Source organism: Saccopteryx bilineata, chromosome 10, assembly GCF_036850765.1.
Source record: "Saccopteryx bilineata isolate mSacBil1 chromosome 10, mSacBil1_pri_phased_curated, whole genome shotgun sequence".
Classification (NCBI taxonomy): domain Eukaryota; kingdom Metazoa; phylum Chordata; class Mammalia; order Chiroptera; family Emballonuridae; genus Saccopteryx; species Saccopteryx bilineata.
In genome coordinates this window covers 4,516,301-4,538,519 of record NC_089499.1, presented here as the reverse complement: position 1 = coordinate 4,538,519, position 22,219 = coordinate 4,516,301, and the positions used below count along the sequence as shown (strand labels likewise).

Genomic DNA, 22,219 nt, shown 5'->3' with positions numbered 1-22,219 from the left:
CCACTGCTCAGGCCTCCTGCCCCATGCTCCTCTTCAGCTTCCCTCACGCAGCTCTGACCGGTTCTTCTGTCTTTCTTGGTTTCAAGTAAATTCATTTAGTTTATAAATTTGGCTCTAATCACCACCTTAGGTAGATCCCCACTTTTCCATCCACAACATTTCCACAGCTGCTCCCCTGCAGGTGCTGAGCCCCGCTGTGATTTCTCTCCGGCCAGCAGTCACTCTGGAGGACCATGCCGGCCGGGAGACATGCTCTCTGAGGCCATTCTGCCAGCATGGCTGCCTGCTTCTTCCCGTCAGTCCCCCTGACGTGCTAGCCCACAGGCCTCGGAGCCCAGCCTTCAGCAGTGTAGAGTCCACCCTGCACCAACCGCAGGCGCTCACCTACTTGGGGTTCTGGCCCCACGTGGCTCCAGGCCAGTCCAAGGCAGGGACGCCCCCAGGGCCCCTCCCTCTCTGAAGTGAGAGGGTCCCACGTGATCATCAGGAGCACCGGACGAAGCCCGGCCTCCATCTCCCCACCTGCTGACCCAGCCACACAGGCCCTCCAGCTTGGCTGGGCCGACATCCAGGCATCTCAGCAGACATCGCCTCTGCCGTGCCAACCTCCAGACCACAGGGCCCGTTCTGTCTGCTTTCTCCACTCTCACATGGTGACCCATCAACAGAAAGGGGGGGGGAGAAGGGCAAACCAAAAGGGCCCATGCTGTGCAAGTCCACAGCTCCCAGGGACCCTCACTCCCAGGTCCTGCAGCTTGTCCAGCCTCCACCCTCCTCACCCTCCACCCAACTCCTTGCACACCTGAACTTGGACCCTTGTGCCCACAACAGCTAACCAGGCAAAGCCCAGCCAGTTACCTCACCCCCACCACCCAGCAAGGGTTTGGAAGTTTTTCGGTGGCCACCATCGAGCGAACAGGCATGCCCTGCAGGTGTCACATCAGAGGGAAAAGAGGGCTCTACCACAGACACGGAGGTCAAGGACCCCACGGGCCTCCACGGTGCACGCTCCAGCCCCGCTCTTGCACTCAGGCCCCGGCCCCCGCACTCCAGCCCCCGCACTCCGGCTCCCGCACTCCGGCACGCTCCCGCGCTCTGCCCTGCCCCCCGCCCCACTCCCCAACCGCTCTCATGCTCAGGCTCCACTCCAGCGCTCAGGCTCCGGTTCCCGCACTCCGGCTCCCGCACTCCGGCCCCCGCACTCCGGCCCCTGCACTCTGGCTCCCGCACTCCAGCACATTCCCGCGCTCTGCCCCCCGCCCCATTCCCCAACCGCTCTCATGCTCAGGCTCCACTCCAGCGCTCAAGCTCCGGTTCCCGCACTCCGGTTCCCGCACTCCGGCTCCCGCACTCCAGCCCCTGCACTCCGGCTCCCGCACTCCGGCTCCCGCACTCCGGCCCCTGCACTCCGGCTCCCGCACTCCGGCCCCCGCACTCCGGCCCCTGCACTCCGGCTCCCATACTCCGGCACACTCCCGCGCTCTGCCCCCCGCCCCACTCCCCAACCGCTCTCATGCTCAGGCTCCACTCCAGCGCTCAGGCTCTGGTTCCCGCGCTCCAGCTCCCGCACTCCGGCACGCTCCCGTGCTCTGCCCTGCCCCCCCCCCGCCCCACTCCCCAACCACTCTCATGCTCAGGCTCCACTCCAGCGCTCAGGCTCCGGCTCCCGCGCTCAGGCCACCTCTCCCACAACCTTGCAGCAAGGCCCCTGCACTCACTCAGCAGTGCCTGCTACAGGCCGGCTCCTGTGTCCACAGGCAGCCCGGGACAAGAGGACCTCTGGAAAAAGCTGCTGCCCAGGAATGCCTCTCCCAACCATGGCCAAGGACACCTGCTCCCAGCCCTCAATCCCGGACTGCAGGTAGGGGACGGAGGACCACACTGACTTCTTCATTACTGGGCTGGAGCAAATGTGCTGTCCTCCTCACCTCTCAGAAGGAGCCCAACCACCCAAGCCAGAAAGTCTGCACTTCCTGTCCCCTGGCGTACCCTGAGTATGAGCCCACATGCCCAGGCCACTCTGGCCTCCAGGGCAAGGTCCCCTAGTGGCCACTGTCCCAGCCCCAGCCAAGACCACAGCACGACATAAGCTCCCAGTAGCATCAGGTGATCTATACTCTGAGCCTGTGACTTCACAACAGCCAAGCCTCCGAACGCAGACAGCAGCCCTGGGCTGGGGTTCCGAGCACCTCAGCGATGGCTGCCTGCCCGTCTTGGGGGCCAGCTGAGGTACGTGGACCCATATGCCACTGGTCCCCGCGCCGCTCAGTCACTCCACAGCGACACGAGCACCAACTGCACAGCCACAAACACCAGGTTTAACTCCCCACCCACGTCCCGCCCACCCTACTCTCCCAAATAGCTCTGGGACTTAAACCAATGAGCACGGCTTGAGATGTCTCAGAAAATATATAGAAAAATAAGTCTCTATTTCTTGCACATTAGCCCCCATGCTTGCCACATAGTTATGGGGGCCTTATTCGGGACGCAGGGCTTTGAACGACAGCTGTACATGGTGGGAAAGCCCCTTGCTCTGTGGGGCCTCCCGCCGCAGCGAGTAGCGCGGCTGAGGTGCTCCTGCGCAGCCCTGACGGAAACCCCCACGTCCGTCCCGGACTCAGTAACAGCAGGGACTCCCTCCGTCCTGCTTCCCTGGCACCGCCAACAGCCCGCTGCCTCCAGACATCTGGCTAGGCCACCAGGACTCAGGCCCTGGAGAAGGTGACCCAAAGGGCGGGACTACTAAGGACACAGCAAACAGACCTGCAGGCCACACCCACTCCGGGTCGCTGGGGGAACAAGTGCGTTTGGGCCAGGGGAGTCACCGCAGCCCACCCAGCAGGGATGGATTCAGGGAGGATGTTTTGGGGGAATGACAACCCTAAACAAAGTAAAAAGCCAGCTAAACCCTGAGGAACACTGATGGGTGTGGGGCAGAGGGGGGCCATCCCCACGCCAGAGGGAGCCCCGCGCTCACCAACAGCGCTAAGTCATCAGCGACCCCGTCACACTCATTTTCCTAACAGTGACTGCTTACCACATGTGCAAGGACTGTACCCACAACAGAAACTCTGATGGCCTTTTAAGGAGCTGTCACTAGAGCAGCAGGGGATCGTGTCCCAGGGCTGAAGTGCAAAGAGGCTAACATCTGGGCCATGCAGACACATCCTCTCCTTGAAGGAGACAAACACGACACTCGTTGACAGATGAGAAGAGACTCAGCCAAGTCAAGGTCTTGTCCCCGTCCCAGAGGAAAAGGCAGCTGGAGCAGTCTGACTCCGACGCCCACGCTCGGCCCCCCACCTGCAGGGCCCCGCCCACACCCAGGCCCAGGCTTCCTTGGCTGAACAAGAAGGGACAGCCTCGGCTTTCCAACCCAGAAACGAGGGGTACAAGCGCTTGCTCCTGGAAGCACTGGGCGCTTCCTTACAGAGCTAGACACCGTCACCCACCAGACACAGTGGTGTGTGACCCTCCCCAGCTGAACACACTCTGGCACTCGGCTCGGTCCAAGGTGATGGGTGCGGGCTGTCTACCAGCCCCAGCCACCAAGAGAGGTCGCTGGGGGTTCCAGCGGCAAAGGTGGAGAACAGGGCATGCACCACACCCAGGCTGCAGGGCCGGACTGCTCACCTTTCCACCGGGATGGGCAGGAGGGCAGATGAGGCTGGAGGGAGAGAGGCAGGTAGAGGCACCTGCCTATCAGCCCCAACGGGCTCCTCAGCCTGTTGCATTCCCAACGCCCACCCAACAAAGCCATCCATGTCTACTCGCACCAGGTCTGGAAACCTGCCACACCCACAGCCTGGTCATCGTGGAGCCCTGAGCAGCAGGAGCGGTGGGGCTCTTGAATGGCCAAGGTTCACCCACGTCAGTGCCAGCCAAGGGCCTGCCCAGCTCTCTGGCCCGCCATCCAGACCATTGAGTGACACAGCCCGCGGGAGCCTCTGAGGAGCCACGGGGACCCCAGCAGCAGCCTGGGCACAGCACGCATGGCGGGGAGTTCCCTGGGCAGGACCTCTCTTGGTCCCCAGATGTACCCCCTGAATGGCCCTTGCAGCTGACCAAAGCCAGGACCGCAGGACAGAAGTACTAGAATCCCTCAGGCCGCAGTAAACTTACAGCTGTCTTCCAGCCCCACACTGGAGCCAGCCCCACACGGCCGAGGGGAAGCGTGGCCAGCTGTGTGCCAGGACCCCCAAACTGCCTCATGGACACACTTCTGGGCTGATGAGCTGCCCTCGGAACAGGGGACCCTGCTGTACTGGGTGACCCTGACCTCACCAGTGCCCCTGTCCTAGTGCCCGTGCCTTAGGAGACACAGGAATGGCACTTCAGGCCTCAAACCAGACCAGAGTGTCGCCCACAGCACTGCCTGCCCTGAGCCTCTTTCTCCATCCTGACCCTCGCTCAGCGCTGTGTGCAGCCTCAGCCTTGCCCTCAAGCAAGGCACTACCCTGGCTCTCGGAGCGCCCCATCCTGGTCAAGGGCTCAGCCTGCACCGCCTCCCTGTCGCAGTCTTCTCTGCTGGAGACCAAGTACTGGGGGCCCCTGAACCGCCCCTTCCCCTCTGCACTGTTCCTTCTCGCAGGCAGGGACCTGGAAGCCCAAGAGGGCTGCCGCTCCACTGGCAGAAAAATGCACCAGCCCCTCCCACAGCTCTCTCGGGGCCAGACCTAGGGACTGTCACAAGGAGAACCAGACCCAAGTATCACGGGGTTCACTCCTGCGGGACCAGCACGGAGTGGCGTAGCCGCAAGGCCAGGACACATGCAGCCACTGGCCTCCTGGCCTTCCACACAGACTGGTGACCTAGAACGAGGTGAAATCACAAGTCGACTTCCAGAAATCATGCTGAAGCCAGTGAGTGCGGTGGGAGCTGACTCAGCCCCCGTCACAGCTCCGCCCCACCCGTGAGACCCCTGTGAGGCCACCCCGTCTTCAGGCTCAGCCTCCCCACCTGGAGTCAGAGCTCCCCGAGCTGCCGTCCCCATCCGCACGACAGCCTCTGGGCAGCCGGGCCTCCCGGGGCCAGTGTCAGGAAGTGGCTGGCGGCGGCTGCACTGGATGAGGTGGCAGCCACTGCCAGCACAGACTGAAAGCCCGCGTCACCGAACACCCCAGCTGTGCGCCTTCCTAGAAGGACCCGCGGGACCCAATGCCACAGTGGGGAGCCTCAGAGGACCTTACAGCTGCACAGAGCTCCGGGGCCGAGCTCCAGCCGACTCCTCCACGGCCCCTCGCGGGACCCCTGCCAGGCTCTATCCCTGGGCCTCAGAGGAGGTGGCACATGACCCAGCAGGTGTCACAGAACTAGTTCCAGGAGCCAAGCCACTCCAGTCGACAGCATCTCACAAACCCTCGAGTCAGGAATGTTCTTGGAGCACGGCAGCTCCCAGACGACACCACAGGCTCAGCCTTCCTGGGCTCCTCCCCCACCCAAGCCGAGCAGGCAGCCCGGCTCCTGGCCGGTCTCCACAAGCACTAGCTCACAAGGTCTGGCCGGCGGGCTCTGTGCTAGCCACCTGCCCGAATCCAGGCTGCTCACCCACACTGCCCCTGCCCTCCCTCAAAGCACGACTAGCTGACTCGGGATCAGCCCACACCCAGGGGCAGAGTCAGGCTCAACAAGGGGCCAGCGCAGACCCTGGGCTGCAGAGGGCAAGCGGGACTTTGCTCAGGGCGAGCAGGCTATTGAGTCCCCCTGCCCCCACCACTGCACACTACGTCCCAACACCAGCTCAGAGACACGACGCTTCGATCGTGCTGCGGCTTCTGTATCATTAGGAAGCACCCAAGAAAACGTCCTCTCACGGCACCAGGCAAAGGAAGCAGGCCAGGTCCACCTGGGCGGCCAGTCATATAGCACAGAGCACCACGCTGCTGCCTCCAGTCGGGAGGGCCTGGCAGTCTCTCCTCAGGTCTGGACGGGTTGGGGGCAGGGTGGGGGGAGGGCAGCAGAGTCATTTCTCTCAGAAGAGGCCAGGGTTAAAGCAAGTGCAAGAAGTCTGATCAGGCCCTGGCCGGTTGGCACAGTGGTGGAGCATCGGCCTGGTGTGCAGAAGTCCCGGGTTCGATTCCCAGCCAGGGCACATAGGAGAAGTGCCCATCTGCTTCTCCACCCCCCCCTCTCTTTCCTCTCTGTCTCTCTCTTCCCCTCCCGCAGCTGAGGCTCCACTGGAGCAAAGATGGCCCAGGTTTGGGGATGGCTCCTCGGCCTCTGCCCCAGGCGCTAGAGTGGCTCTGGTAGCAACAGAGCGATGCCCTGGAGGGGCAGAGCGTCGCCCCCTGGTGGGCGTACTGAGTGGATCCCGGTCGGGCGCATCCGGGAGTCTGACTGTCTCTCCCCGTTTCCGGCTTCAGAAAAATACAGAAAAAAAAAAAAAAAAAGAAGAAAGAAGCCTGATCAGGTGGTGGTGCAGTGGATAGAGTGTCGGACTAGGATGCTGAGGACCCAGGTTCAAAACCCCAAAGTCACTGGCTTGAGCACAGAGTCACCAGTTGGAGCGTGGGACCACTGACATGACCCCATGGTTGCTGGCTTGAGCCCAAAGGTCGCTGGCTTGAAACCCAAGGTCACTGGCTTGAGCAAGGGGTCACTGGCTCTGCTTGAGCGCCCCCCCCATCAAGGCACATATGAGAAAGCAACCAATGAACAACTAAGGTGCCACTACGAAGAATTGATGCTTCTCATCTCTCTCCCTTGTAGCCTGTCTGTCCCTCCTCCTCTCCCTCTCTCTCTCTAAAAAAATAAAAAGCAAGTGCAGGGATGAAGCAGACTTGGGCAAGCCCACCTCAGAGCCCCAAGCAAGCCAGGCCCCGGAGGCTCCCAGCCCGGCACCCCACAGCGCGCTGGTGTCACGGCGCCCCAGGAGGAAAAGTCCCTAAGACCACGGCAAAGCAATCCTAAGTTTCTGTGTCTGTCAGGGTTGGAACAGAACAGGCTGGAGCCTCACACTGATGCCCACGTCCATCTGAGCTGCGTGCCGGAGGAGAAAGCCCAGGTCCCCGGCCACTAGCCCCAGGGCTGGGCCATGCCACCCAGTTTGCAGCCCTGGTGCCCGGCCCAGGCGGGCAGTGGGTGGACACAGATGGCAAAGAGCAGAGGTGAGCTCACTTCTCCCTTCCCCTGGGCACTGTGAGCTGGTGACTGGAGCCATTTCCCGCCCTCCACACCCCCAAACCGCCAGCTGCCCTTCAGCCTAGTTCCCACACTCCCAGGTTCACCAGCAGACGAATGACCACGCAGTCTGACTTCTCAGGAAAATGGCCACAGGTTTCCTTCCCGTGCCAATGCAGAGCCTGAACACAGGACGGCATTCAGACCCGAGCGCAAGTGTTCCCCGGCTGCGGGGCCCGCTGTTCAGAGCCCTCACAAGGACAGAAAAGGCCCTCGGGGACCACTTCCATGCACATGTCTGCACGCTGTGTCTGTGTATAGCTTTTTCTTTCTTTTCGTGGGAAGCAGGAAAGGCAGCAGTCATGTGGTTTTCAAATGCCCTCCTGGCTGTGAGACCCAAAACTGGTTACACGAGACTAAATCGCTGAGACCTACCAAAGAGCCAACCAAGAGGGCTCCCAGCAAGCTCACCACAGAAGCAGCCACTCAGAGCAGCGCAGTATCTGCACCTACACGTGCCGGCCACTGGGGAGCAGGCCCACGGTCCTGCACACCGGGCGTGTCTGACAGGGAGGACAAGGGGTCCCCACAGCTGAGAGCAGCAAGTGGTCTCCAGGTCCCAAGAAAGCAGAAAAAAGGGCCCATGCCTCACCCCAAGCCATAGCCGATGACCCCCTGTGTCCTGAGTCTGATGGCAGTGGCTTCAGAGAGCCCTGGGCTAGATACCTCACACCTGGCTGTTGGCCCAAGCTACATGAGCCCCCAGGGCCTCTCAGCCCTCAAGAACCCCCCCATCCTGCCTGCCTCCTGCTAGCCAGTGGGGAAGGGGCCAACTGAAAAGCCCCACGTGGGTGTGGCGACCCTAAGAGGAACCACTGGGCCGCACGCCCTGGAGGGGACAGGCCACGCCCAGGCCAGCTGCTGGGCAGAACAGCGGCTGCCCCCACAGAGCCCCGACCTGGTGGAGTACCACACACACGTGAAGAACGGCCCTCCCGCTGCTGTCTGAGTCCCCGAGGGCAGCAGTGTCTGCAGAGCCCCAGGACACACCGAGGCCACTCAGGGCATGGGTCCAGGCCTCCACTCCAGCGGGCCCATGGGACAGGCAGCACTTAGCCCGGGGGTTCCAACAACCACGTCCAGCTGCCCCCTCGCATCTGCCCTCCTACTCGAATGAACTTGTGTAGGCCCTTCTGAGCTGCTGGGCCAGGCCCAGCACTGATAAAGGTCATGGCTCTGGTTCGGGGTACAAACCTGTTTCTGCATGTCACCCCACTGTCCAGGCACAGGGGACACAGAGCACCCCAGTGGGCTCTGAGGGCAGGGCTGCCTCAGGGGAACCTAGCCTTGCCAGGGCCTTGATCCACCCCCCCACCTCCTGTGCCACACATGCTGCCATCCTCACCTGGTGCCCATGAAGCGTGTAGAGCAGCCGGCCCTCCATGAGGTCCAGGATCTTCAGGGTTGAGTCGCTGGACGCCGTGACCAGATAGTTTCCCGACGGGTGGAAGGAGAGGGCGTTCACCGCCGCGCTGTGCACTGGGGAAGAGACAGCACTCAGGCGCTGGAGGGAGGCTCCAGGGGCCACCCCTCAGAGGAACTGTGTGGAGCCCCACAAGAATGTCCCAGGACAGCAGAACGATTCTAGGGCAAGAGGGCATCCGGGCAGTGGGAGCCCGTGTGGCTGGCCAGGGGACGGGGGCTCCACCCTCACCACCCCACAGAGGGAGCAGAGTGCTCCAACAAGATGCTGGCTCCCACATGGCTGCTTTAGGGCATCCAGTTGGGAAGCAGACCCTAGAAATGCCACCTGATGCCCCTGCCCACAGGAGCAGGTGTAGGGCGGCGAGTGAAGAGCTGAGACATGCTCTGGGAGCCAGCTGGGCGGCCAGGCCCCTCAGTGGCCACCTGTGGCCTTGACCCAGCACCCTCACGCTGTGAGCCTGTGTCCTGCACCACAGCACTCACAAGTTAGGGGCACTGCGGGCATGCGACCAGGTCAAGCCTGGGAGGCTTTAAGGAGTGGCCCTCCGATGTCCTTCTCCACTGTCCCCAATGTTCCCCTCCAGGTCCACTTGATCCACTCAGCAGCTCCAGCCCACCCGTGACTGCCTCCTCCACGTCCCCAGCACAGTCCCCACCGTCCATCCTGGCCTCCCTCGCTTCCCAGCCTGTGGGCTCCCCAGTGGGAGGACCTTTCACCCCTGGTTCCCCACGGCCCGGGAGACTCGCCCACCCCTCCCCTGACCTTGAAGCTCACTGCTCAGTCACCTTCTCAAGGATGACTCCCCAACCTCTCCGTGCGGGCCGCCCACATGCTCATCTCTGCTCAATGCCCTGTCCACAGCAGGGGTTTCCATTCCAGTGCAGCCCTGTGATTCAAGACTGGGTCCCCACGAGACCATGTGTTCCATCAGGCAGGGGCTGCGTGGGGTCCTTGGCTCCTGGCTCAGTGCCTGACACTCACTGGGACTCAGGAAGCGGCTGGTGAGTGGGAGGGTTGGGCCCAGGCTGGCCATATGGAGACAGTAACATGTGGACCAGCTTTTTAGGAAAACCCTGGTGCCTTTGCACCATTACCAGAGGCCTGGTGAGGCAAACCAGCTGAGCTAAGATGACCACGACCCTTCCAAGTCAGAACTGCCACAAAGGAACAGCCAATTCAAAAACCCACCCTCATGTAGGCAGAGCCATCTGCAGGGCCCCCTGCTGGAGCAGTAAGCACACAGCACGCCAGGCCCTCAGCAGAGCTCTGGGGCCACTGAGTCTCAGACACCAGCGGGCTGTTATGCTGATGTCCCTGTAGCCTGCAGGGTGCAAAAACAGGTGCCTAAGCACACTTGGGGAGGCAGCCAGGGCTTTGTAAGATGATCCTCACATCTGGACACTAACTCAAGGTCGTGGGGGTAGGGAGAGCAGAGGAATAAAGCTACCCCAACTCCCACAGGAACTGACAGGCACCAGCCACAAGCTGTAGCAGAAAGAACATCAGTAACACAGAATGTGACCATCACTAACCACACGAGGGGGGACGTCCACGTGTGTGGGCCCAGAGAGGGAGCTGGGGTTATCTCCGTGGAGGACAGCAATAGAGGGACTTTTCATTTTCACTCTGCACACTTCCGGAGTATATATTTTAAACATCAGGACAGTCACTAGGATGGCACACCTGGTCAAATGATAAGTGAGCCCCTCATGTCCGGGAGGCAGGAGACCCAGGTCCAGCCCAGCGTGGTCCTGCAGGCACTGCAGGCATTGCATCTGCAGACTGAGAGTCAGGGCCCCGCACATGCACCTGAGGGCCGCTATGCTCCCCAGACAGCGCCGTGCAGTGGGCGGCAGGGGGCAGAAGCACTGAGATCCCCCCAGGAGTCCTGTCCACCCTCGACCTCTCGGCCCCACTGCAGGACCACCCTGAGAGGCAGCCTGCCCTGTGTCTACCTCCCCATGTCCCACCCCCTTTAGATGCCACTCCCAGGACATCTGCTGAGGCCTGGAGAAGGGCACAGGTCTTGTCCGGCAGCCCCTGGAGCCTGCAGCAGGATGAATGCTCCCCGCCCCACCTGAGACCATGCTGGAAAAGGAGGAGCGGGACAGGTGACTGGATCCGGGAGCCCAGGGCGCCCCAGCACCTCCATGACAGCGGGGTCAGGGCATGGACACCATGCCAGGGCCTCCCACCTGGTTCAGCTACCCCGGGAAGGAACACCCCCTAGGAAGGGCACCACTAGCCCCTTCCACTATAAATGGCAGGAGTATCAGAAACCTCTTGGCCAGGAGTGGGGGAGGACATCTGGCATTGTTACTCTAGAAGAGAGCTCAGCCTGTCACGCCAGGATTGGAAACGACGCCCCAGACAAGAGGACCAGCCGGCCTCTCCCGCCTGCTCTTCTGCCTGGGACAGCCTCTCCTGGTCTGGAGAGGTGGTACGGCCATCAGAGGAGGCCTCACTGGAAGAACTACTCCTGCACAGCAACCCGCCGCAGAGGCTCGGCCAGCCCCAGGAGTGAGTCTCTCAGCATGAAGCCTAAGTAGTGATGCCCACAAACAATCCATTTCTCATTCTCATCAAGCCCAGAGCTGCAGGCCCTCTTGGCTCCATGGCAGGTGTCAGCAGTAGTGGATGGAAGGCTGCTATTTGGGGACAGCTCTGGACTCCTGGCTGTTATCCCCTGGCCTTCGTCTCTACCCCAAAGACGGGACTCCCTACTCAGGATCAAAGATACACCAACGTCAGGATTCTCCAGGTTACCGGGGCCGAGAGAGGGCAGAAGCGAGGCCACTGCAGACCCTGGCCCCAAGCACCAGGAACTGGTACCCACACCCACTCTGCCCACCCAGCTCTGCATATAGAAGCCTTCCGCAAACCCAGCCCGCTGCCCACTAGCTCCAAACTGGCCAAGGGGCCCAGAGAAACCTCAGGGCCTGGCAGGAGGTGCTTTCTGGCGCAGGCCACACCCCACTACCAGCACCACGGGCGCGGCAGCCTTCACCCAAGGCGGCTTCTCATGGTGAGCAAATGGCACTGCCCATGCCCCACAGCTCTGGTCCCAGCAGCAAAGGGCACTCCGGACATTCCTCTCCGTGAATATCACACCAACACCATGCAGGCCTGGTGGGAAAGGGCCAGCAAGCTGGCCAAATCAGGTGGACAGTGACTGCCTTTTGGTCAACCCCTCTGGTCTCAAAATGTCAGAGTGCAGGCCTGCCCTGCTGGCTACACAGCTATGTTAGAACCCTCTGTGACTACAGCTGGGCAGGTGGGGTCCAGGGTCTGCTGAGGCCCAGTGGACAGAGAACCTGGGACTGAGCTCTAGCTGGAGCTTCTGGTGAGCGCCAAGCCCTCCGGGACTGAGCAAGTCAATGAGAAAGCAACATGGTGCAAGGAGCACAGTGTGGGATGGTGGACAGACGCCAGATCTGGGGGCCCGGAGTCGGAGACCCAGATTCACAGCTTCCTGCTGCATGACTGTGGGCAAGCCTCAAACTACCCCTCTGTGAAATGGGCAGCAGCCCTTTCTTGCTGACCATCCTGACCTGTTGCTGGATGACAGAGCTGCATGCCTGGAAACCAAACGCACGCCGCGGCTCTGGGATGGGACCACTGCGCAGACGTCTGAACAGCTCGGTGTGGGCTCAGAGCACATGGAGCCAGGCTCACCCCGCGGGACCGGAGGGCTCCCCGGGCTCAGGCAGCTCCGCCTACTCGCCTTACTGAGCTGGGAAATCAGAGCTGCTCCCTCCTGTGATCAGCCAGAGTGTGACTCCCTGCTGGAGACAATGGCACCAGCTGCCTGCTGTGGCCCAGTGACTCCAACCACCCACCACGGACCAGGCGGTGCCTCCACAGAGGACGGCCACGGGCAGCTGGCGGCACACCACAGTATCATGCACCAGTGCTCTCAGAAGAGCCCACAACCTCAGGTACCCAAAGCCCACTCGGAGTGCCTGGTGTCTACCCAAAGTCCCAGGGGGGACACTCGATGCCAGCCCTCAGGGATCAGCCTCCAAGCAGATGCCCTGCCCCTCCGCAGGCGGGGGAGCCTGCAGGGAGAAGGTTCTCTCTCGGAGCTCTCTAGGGGGCTGGTGGGCCAGAGCAGACCTGACCGGGTCCCTCCAGCAACAAAGAGGGTGCGTCCCCCCAACTGGCAGCTCTCCTGGAGCCCCAAAGGGGAGCCTCAGGTGGTGGGATGGGTCTGCTGCCTCATGAACACCCACCATGTGCCCTGCTTTGGGCAGGGAGCGCTGCGGGAAGGCGGTGGTCTATGGGACACTCCAAGCCCCCTGACGCCTCTGGTCTGCAGTAAGGGTGGCTTAGAACAAGACACTGCAGGCTCACTGAGGAGCTGTCACAAGAAGGAAGGACAGCAGCTAAAACAGACTGGAATCTCTCCATGAAGGCTCAGGTCCCCTGAGGACTCGGTCCCCAATGCCATCTGAGTCCCGACCCACTGGCAAGCCTGTTCCCTCAGGAACCCCAGGGACCTTCTGCAGCACCCTCCACTCTACGGCTGTGTCACCCCCTCTTGACAGCCCTGCTCCAGATCCTCTCTTTCACCCCCTGGCTTTGCCCTCCTCAACCCTCTCCTGCTGGGAGAGGGACTCGTACCCCTCCTTCTGGTGGCTTTGTGGACCTTTCCTTCCAGGACCCCTCCATCTCAGCGACCCAGGATTGGTCTCGGCCCCTTTCACGCCCTAGACCCCTGGCCCAGCGGGTCCCGCCCACAGCATCAGCTCTGCCTGCGCTCCAGGCTCCAGACTCAGGCCCTGGTCCCCCCCCCTCCACTGGAGGCTCGGCCCTCCCTCGAACACCTGCAAGGCAGGGCAGCCCACCCACTCCGGCACTCATCACTGTCACTTGGGCTTGCTGCTCCCCACACAAGCGGCTCTCGGTCCTGCTGTCCCCATATGCCCCCATCCCTCTGCTCCTCAAGTGACCAGGCCGTCTCAGCACTGCCAGCCAGCCTGCATTTTTGGAAACTGGGCCAGAGCATGGCATTCACGGCCCCTCCAACAGGTACCCGCTGCTGCACCTCACCAATGCCAGGGCAGGCTCCGACACCTCCGAGGTGGGCCTGGCCCCTCCAACCAACCTCCAGCACTGTGCTGTAGTCCTCAGGAACCCCATGAGGACGGGACTGTTACCATCCCCTCCAGACAGGAAACAGCCTATGCGCCCCCCATCTTTCCCCATCCTGACCCATGTGCTCCTCCCCCCACCCCCGCCCTGACCTATGCACCCCCCACTTCCCTGTCCTGACCCATACGCTCCTCCCCCCACCTCCCTGTCCTGACCCATATGCTCCTCCCTCCACCCTCGTCCTGACCCATGCGCCCCCGACCTCCCTCTCCTGACCCATATGCTCCTCCCCCCACCTCCCTGTCCTGACCCATACGCTCCTCCCCCCACTTCCTTGTCCTGACCCATGCGCCCTCACCCCACCTCCCTGTCCTGACCCATATGCTCCTCCCCCCACTTCCCTGCCCTGACCCATACGCTCCTCCCCTTACTTCCCTGTCCTGACCCATACGCTCCTCCCCCCACTTCCCTGTCCTGACCCATACGCTCCTCTCCTTACTTCCCTGTCCTGACCCATGCGCCCTCACCCCACTTCCGTCCTGACCCCATGTGCCCCCCACCCCTCCGTGCCCTGACCCATGCTCCCCCCACCTATCCCAGTCCACCTTCCCCAATTTCCAATTCAGGACAGGAGCAGAAAGGCCTCTAAGCCTGGAGGAGGGGAGGGAGAGGCATGGTCTCCAAGTAGAGGGTAGACCCCACTGCAGCTGTTCTAGAAGCCTCTGAAGCAAACACCATCAGTGACAAACCCCGTGGCTGGCCCCTGCCACCTGGTGGCGGCGTAGGGTACTGCAGGAACTGACACACTGCCTGGCCTTGCACACCGGGACTGCACCATTGCACCCTCTTCATTGTCACTAGCCCTGCACCTGGTTCGCGCTGTGTCCAGGCACTCTAAGAGCTTTCACATGAACCAGTACCCTCCCAACACCAGCCATGAGACAGGCCTACCACTGTCCCGGGAAGCCCAGAGCGGGTAAGTGACCTACCCGACGTCACCCAGCTAGGGAACTCGGACGCTGGCCGCACAGTCCACCCTCCGCTACGTGCTTTTCCTTTCTTTTCTACTTTTCCACTTGGAAATGAAATTAATGGGGCGATGCTGGTGCACAGGAACAGAGGTTTCAGGTACATATCTCCATGGCACACGAACTGCTCACTACACTCTGTGCCCATCACCTAAAGTCAACTACTTTCACTGTATAATTGGGCCCCTTCTACTGCCCTCCCAACCTCCCCCATAACCACTCCACTGTTGTTTATACCCATGGGTCTGTTTCATAGCACACCAAGTGCGAAGTCATATAGCTCTCAGTTTCTTCTGGTTTACCTCTGGAGCTCAGCACAATGCTGTCACAGCCCACCCGTGCTGTCACCCACGGCCGTGTTCCACCGTGTCTCGTGGCTGACTACTTTCCACTGGACACGTGCACCACGTCCCACCACGAGCTGTTCAAGACCACCCGCTCCTCCTTCTCGGGAGGCTGGGCACTTGGGTTCCCGCAAGGAAATGCTGTCTTCACGCATCTAAGAGGGGCTGGGGAGAGCTCTGAGCACTGGGCCCGCACCTTTGTCCAGACATGCCCTGCCGTCAGTCCCAGGGCAGCAGGCACAGTTCTCCCAGAACCCCAGCTCTGCCCCTGCCCTGCCCTGCCTCAACCCCGGGCCCACAGGCCCACCGACCCATTCTGCCCCCTGCCCAGCTCCCAGCCCCACAGCTGGTGACTCAGGGCGCTGCCCAGTCACACCTGCTCCCAGGTCGGCTCCACACCCAGCACCTCCAGCTGTCTCACCCTGGTCACACCTGCTCTCAGGTCGGCTCCACACGCAGCACCCTCAGCTGTCTCATCCTGGTCACACCTGCTCTCAGGTCGGCTCCACCCCCAGCACCCTCAGCTGTCTCATTCTGGTCACACCTGCTCCCAGGTCGGCTCCACACGCAGCACCCTCAGCTGTCTCACCCTGGTCACACCTGCTCTCAGGTCGGCTCCACCCCCAGCACCTCCAGCTGTCTCACCCTGGTCACACCTGCTCTCAGGTCGGCTCCACACGCAGCACCCTCAGCTGTCTCATCCTGGTCACACCTGCTCTCAGGTCGGCTCCACCCCCAGCACCTTCAGCTGTCTCATCCTGGTCACACCTGCTCTCAGGTCGGCTCCACACCCAGCACCTCCAGCTGTCTCACCCTGGTCACACCTGCTCCCAGGTCGGCTCCACCCCCAGCACCTTCAGCTGTCTCACCCTGGTCACACCTGCTCCCAGGTCGGCTCCACCCCCAGCACCTTCAGCTGTCTCACCCTGGTCACACCTGCTCTCAGGTCGGCTCCACCCCCAGCACCCTCAGCTGTCTCACCCTGGTCACACCTGCTCCCAGGTCGGCTCCACCCCCAGCACCTTCAGCTGTCTCACCCTGGTCACACCTGCTCTCAGGTCGGCTCCACCCCCAGCACCCTCAGCTGTCTCACCCTGGTCACACCTGCTCTCAGGTCGGCTCCACACCCAGCACCTCCAGCTGTCTCACCCTGGTCACACCTGCTCCCAGGTCGGCTCCACCCCCAGCACCTTCAGCTGTCTCACCCTGGTCACACCTGCTCCCAGGTCGGCTCCACACCCAGCACTTCCAGCTGTCTCATCGTGGTCACACCTGCTCCCAGGTCGGCTCCACCCCCAGCACCTCCAGCTGTCTCACCCTGGTCACACCTGCTCTCAGGTCGGCTCCACACGCAGCACCCTCAGCTGTCTCATCCTGGTCACACCTGCTCTCAGGTCGGCTCCACCCCCAGCACCTCCAGCTGTCTCATCCTGGTCACACCTGCTCTCAGGTCGGCTCCACCCCCAGCACCTCCAGCTGTCTCATCCTGGTCACACCTGCTCTCAGGTCGGCTCCACCCCCAGCACCCTCAGCTGTCTCATTCTGGTCACACCTGCTCTCAGGTCGGCTCCACACCCAGCACCCTCAGCTGTCTCATCCTGGTCACACCTGCTCCCAGGTCGGCTCCACACGCAGCACCCTCAGCTGTCTCATCCTGGTCACACCTGCTCTCAGGTCGGCTCCACACGCAGCACCCTCAGCTGTCTCACCCTGGTCACACCTGCTCTCAGGTCGGCTCCACCCCCAGCACCTCCAGCTGTCTCACCCTGGTAACACCTGCTCTCAGGTCGGCTCCACACGCAGCACCCTCAGCTGTCTCACCCTGGTCACACCTGCTCTCAGGTCGGCTTCACACCCAGCACCTCCAGCTGTCTCACCCTGGTCATACCTGCTCTCAGGTCGGCTTCACACCCAGCACCTCCAGCTGTCTCACCCTGGTCACACCTGCTCCCAGGTCGGCTCCACACGCAGCACCTCCAGCTGTCTCATCCTGGTCACACCTGCTCTCAGGTCGGCTCCACCCCCAGCACCTCCAGCTGTCTCACCCTGGTCATACCTGCTCTCAGGTCGGCTCCACACCCAGCACCTCCAGCTGTCTCACCCTGGTCATACCTGCTCTCAGGTCGGCTCCACACCCAGCACCCTCAGCTGTCTCACCCTGGTCACACCTGCTCTCAGGTCGGCTCCACACCCAGCACCTCCAGCTGTCTCACCCTGGTAACACCTGCTCTCAGGTCGGCTCCACCCCCAGCACCTCCAGCTGTCTCACCCTGGTCACACCTGCTCTCAGGTCGGCTCCACACGCAGCACCTCCAGCTGTCTCATCCTGGTCACACCTGCTCTCAGGTCGGCTCCACACGCAGCACCTCCAGCTGTCTCACCCTGGTCACACCTGCTCTCAGGTCGGCTCCACACCCAGCACCCTCAGCTGTCTCACCCTGGTCATACCTGCTCTCAGGTCGGCTCCACACGCAGCACCTCCAGCTGTCTCACCCTGGTCACACCTGCTCTCAGGTCGGCTCCACACGCAGCACCTCCAGCTGTCTCACCCTGGTCACACCTGCTCTCAGGTCGGCTCCACACCCAGCACCCTCAGCTGTCTCACCCTGGTCACACCTGCTCTCAGGTCGGCTTCACACCCAGCACCTCCAGCTGTCTCACCCTGGTCATACCTGCTCTCAGGTCGGCTCCACCCCCAGCACCTCCAGCTGTCTCACCCTGGTCACACCTGCTCTCAGGTCGGCTCCACCCCCAGCACCCTCAGCTGTCTCACCCTGGTCACACCCGCTCTCAGGTCGGCTCCACCCCCAGCACCCTCAGCTGTCTCACCCTGGTCACACCTGCTCCCAGGTCGGCTCCACCCCCAGCACCCTCAGCTGTCTCACCCTGGTCACACCTGCTCTCAGGTCGGCTCCACCCCCAGCACCCTCAGCTGTCTCATCCTGGTCACACCTGCTCCCAGGTCGGCTCCACACGCAGCACCTCCAGCTGTCTCATCGTGGTCACACCTGCTCTCAGGTCGGCTCCACACCCAGCACCCTTAGCTGTCTCACCCTGGTCACACCTGCTCTCAGGTCGGCTCCACCCCCAGCACCTCCAGCTGTCTCACCCTGGTCACACCTGCTCTCAGGTCGGCTCCACACGCAGCACCTCCAGCTGTCTCACCCTGGTCACACCTGCTCTCAGGTCGGCTCCACACGCAGCACCTCCAGCTGTCTCACCCTGGTCACACCTGCTCTCAGGTCGGCTCCACACGCAGCACCTCCAGCTGTCTCACCCTGGTCACACCTGCTCTCAGGTCGGCTCCACACCCAGCACCCTCAGCTGTCTCATCCTGGTCACACCTGCTCTTAGGTCGGCTCCACACCCAGCACCTTCAGCTGTCTCACCCTGGTCACACCTGCTCCCAGGTCGGCTCCACACGCAGCACCCTCAGCTGTCTCATCCTGGTCACACCTGCTCCCAGGTCGGCTCCACACGCAGCACCCTCAGCTGTCTCACCCTGGTCACACCTGCTCTCAGGTCGGCTCCACCCCCAGCACCTCCAGCTGTCTCACCCTGGTCACACCTGCTCTCAGGTCGGCTCCACACGCAGCACCTCCAGCTGTCTCATCCTGGTCACACCTGCTCCCAGGTCGGCTCCACCCCCAGCACCTCCAGCTGTCTCACCCTGGTCACACCTGCTCTCAGGTCGGCTCCACCCCCAGCACCCTCAGCTGTCTCACCCTGGTCACACCTGCTCTCAGGTCGGCTCCACCCCCAGCACCCTCAGCTGTCTCACCCTGGTCACACCTGCTCCCAGGTCGGCTCCACCCCCAGCACCCTTAGCTGTCTCACCCTGGTCACACCTGCTCTCAGGTCGGCTCCACACGCAGCACCTCCAGCTGTCTCACCCTGGTCACACCTGCTCCCAGGTCGGCTCCACACCCAGCACCTTCTGCTGTCTCACCCTGGTCACACCTGCTCCCAGGTCGGCTCCACACCCAGCACCTTCTGCTGTCTCACCCTGGTCACACCTGCTCCCAGGTCGGCTCCACCCCCAGCACCTCCAGCTGTCTCACCCTGGTCACACCTGCTCTCAGGTCGGCTCCACACGCAGCACCTCCAGCTGTCTCACCCTGGTCACACCTGCTCTCAGGTCGGCTCCACACGCAGCACCTCCAGCTGTCTCACCCTGGTCACACCTGCTCTCAGGTCGGCTCCACACGCAGCACCTCCAGCTGTCTCACCCTGGTCACACCTGCTCTCAGGTCGGCTCCACACCCAGCACCCTCAGCTGTCTCATCCTGGTCACACCTGCTCTTAGGTCGGCTCCACACCCAGCACCTTCAGCTGTCTCACCCTGGTCACACCTGCTCTCAGGTCGGCTCCACACGCAGCACCTCCAGCTGTCTCATCCTGGTCACACCTGCTCTCAGGTCGGCTCCACACCCAGCACCTCCAGCTGTCTCACCCTGGTCACACCTGCTCTCAGGTCGGCTCCACACCCAGCACCTTCAGCTGTCTCACCCTGGTCACACCTGCTCTCAGGTCGGCTCCACACGCAGCACCCTCAGCTGTCTCACCCTGGTCACACCTGCTCTCAGGTCGGCTCCACACCCAGCACCCTCAGCTGTCTCACCCTGGTAACACCTGCTCTCAGGTCGGCTCCACACCCAGCACCTTCAGCTGTCTCATCCTGGTCACACCTGCTCTTAGGTCGGCTCCACACCCAGCACCCTCAGCTGTCTCACCCTGGTCACACCTGCTCTTAGGTCGGCTCCACACCCAGCACCCTCAGCTGTCTCACCCTGGTCACACCTGCTCTCAGGTCGGCTCCACCCCCAGCACCCTCAGCTGTCTCATCCTGGTCACACCTGCTCTCAGGTCGGCTCCACACCCAGCACCCTCAGCTGTCTCATCCTGGTCACACCTGCTCTCAGGTCGGCTCCACACCCAGCACCTCCAGCTGTCTCACCCTGGTCACACCTGCTCTCAGGTCGGCTCCACACCCAGCACCCTCAGCTGTCTCATCCTGGTCACACCTGCTCCCAGGTCGGCTCCACACGCAGCACCCTCAGCTGTCTCACCCTGGTCACACCTGCTCTCAGGTCGGCTCCACCCCCAGCACCTCCAGCTGTCTCACCCTGGTCACACCTGCTCTCAGGTCGGCTCCACACGCAGCACCTCCAGCTGTCTCATCCTGGTCACACCTGCTCCCAGGTCGGCTCCACCCCCAGCACCTCCAGCTGTCTCACCCTGGTCACACCTGCTCTCAGGTCGGCTCCACCCCCAGCACCCTCAGCTGTCTCACCCTGGTCACACCTGCTCTCAGGTCGGCTCCACCCCCAGCACCCTCAGCTGTCTCACCCTGGTCACACCTGCTCCCAGGTCGGCTCCACCCCCAGCACCCTTAGCTGTCTCACCCTGGTCACACCTGCTCTCAGGTCGGCTCCACACGCAGCACCTCCAGCTGTCTCACCCTGGTCACACCTGCTCCCAGGTCGGCTCCACACCCAGCACCTTCTGCTGTCTCACCCTGGTCACACCTGCTCCCAGGTCGGCTCCACACGCAGCACCTCCAGCTGTCTCACCCTGGTCACACCTGCTCCCGGGTCGGCTCCACACCCAGCACCTCCAGCTGTCTCATCCTGGTCACACCCAAGTCTGCCCCGCCCCCCAACTGGACCTGACTCCAGCCGTGTAAAGTACCCGCCGCCCAGCCCTGCAAGGGCTGCAATTAAATAAGAGGACACAGCCTGACCAGGCGGTGGTACAGTGGACAGAGCATTGGGCTGGGATGCGGAGGACTCAGGTTCAAGACCCCAAGGTCGCCAGCTTGGAGCGCGGGCTCATCGGGTTTGAACAAGGCTCACCAGCTTGAGCCCAAGGTCGCTGGCTCCAGCAAGGGGTCACTCGGTCTGCTGTAGCCACCTGGTCAAGGCACATATAAGAAATCAACCAATGAACTAAGGAACCACAACAAAGAATGGATGCTTCTTGTCTCTCTCCCTTCCTGTCTGTCTGTCTGTCCCTATCTGTCCTTCTGACTCTCTGTCTCTGCCACAAATAAATAAATAAACAAACGAACACAGACCCAGGGCTGGATCCTGAGCCTGGACCCAAGCTCAACGACCCTCCACATATGGCTCATGGCTCCACATCTGTGGAAGAAACCATGGCACCAGAGGTAGCCAATGTCTCTCCAAGACTGAACTCTTTTGACAGACCTAAGGTCAACAGTTGCTGCCTTGGCCTGGAAGGCAGGGACTCCGTTACAAGGGAAGGTAAGTGGCACAGGCAGTCCCTGAGAGGCCCCTTAAAAGGAGCCCTGACCATCAAGGGCCCCCCACCTGGCCCTGCAGGATACATGTGACTCTGCCACTCATAAGTGGACACAAAGAGCTTAGTGGACACCAGGCTGCACCATGCTCCGTCCCCTAGCTAAGGATCCCAGCAGGACAGCCACCACAGACGAACGGCCCCTGGAGATCCCAAAAGACCCGGGGCTCCTCCCCACCGACCAGGGCTCTGCTCATGCCCCTCTGAGCCCCCCAGCGACGTGCCAGACGCCAGGTGCCCCAGGGCCAGCGTGGCTGCTCGTGGACACTCACGCTGGTAGTGCTGCAGGAGCCGGTGAGTCCGCACGTCCCACACCTTCACCGTGTTGTCCATGCCGGCAGCGGCAATGCACGTGCCGCTGGGGTGGAAGTCCACATAGTTGACAAAGCTGGAGAGACAGGGCCACCACATGCTGCGGGAGATCTGCACTGGCTCAGCACAGACCCAACACCCAGCACCATCCCGGGAGAGCTGCACTGGCTCAGCACAGACCCAACACCCAGCACCATCCCGGGAGAGCTGCACTGGCTCAGCACAGACCCAACACCCAGCACCATCCCGGGAGAGCTGCACTGGCTCAGCACAGACCCAACACCCAGCACCATCCCGGGAGAGCTGCACTGGCTCAGCACAGACCCGACACCCAGCACCATCCCGGGAGATCTGCACTGGCTCAGCACAGACCCAACACCCAGCACCATCCCGGGAGAGCTGCACTGGCTCAGCACAGACCCGACACCCAGCACCATCCCGGGAGAGCTGCACTGGCTCAGCACAGACCCGACACCCAGCACCATCCCGGGAGAGCTGCCCTGGCTCAGCACAG

The 22,219-nt window shown here is 62.3% G+C and overlaps 1 protein-coding gene across 1 annotated transcript in view; it reads right to left on the bottom strand.

The window, feature by feature from the left end:
* POC1A (POC1 centriolar protein A) overlaps window positions 1-22,219 on the bottom strand; it is a 71,100-nt gene that overhangs the window by 37,855 nt on the left and 11,026 nt on the right. The window contains exons 6-7 of the mRNA XM_066245404.1: window positions 21,666-21,781; window positions 8,526-8,659 (exon numbers count right to left, since the gene is read on the bottom strand). Coding sequence (XP_066101501.1) covers window positions 8,526-8,659; window positions 21,666-21,781 — 250 coding nt within the window. The remainder of the gene's footprint in view (window positions 1-8,525; window positions 8,660-21,665; window positions 21,782-22,219) is intronic.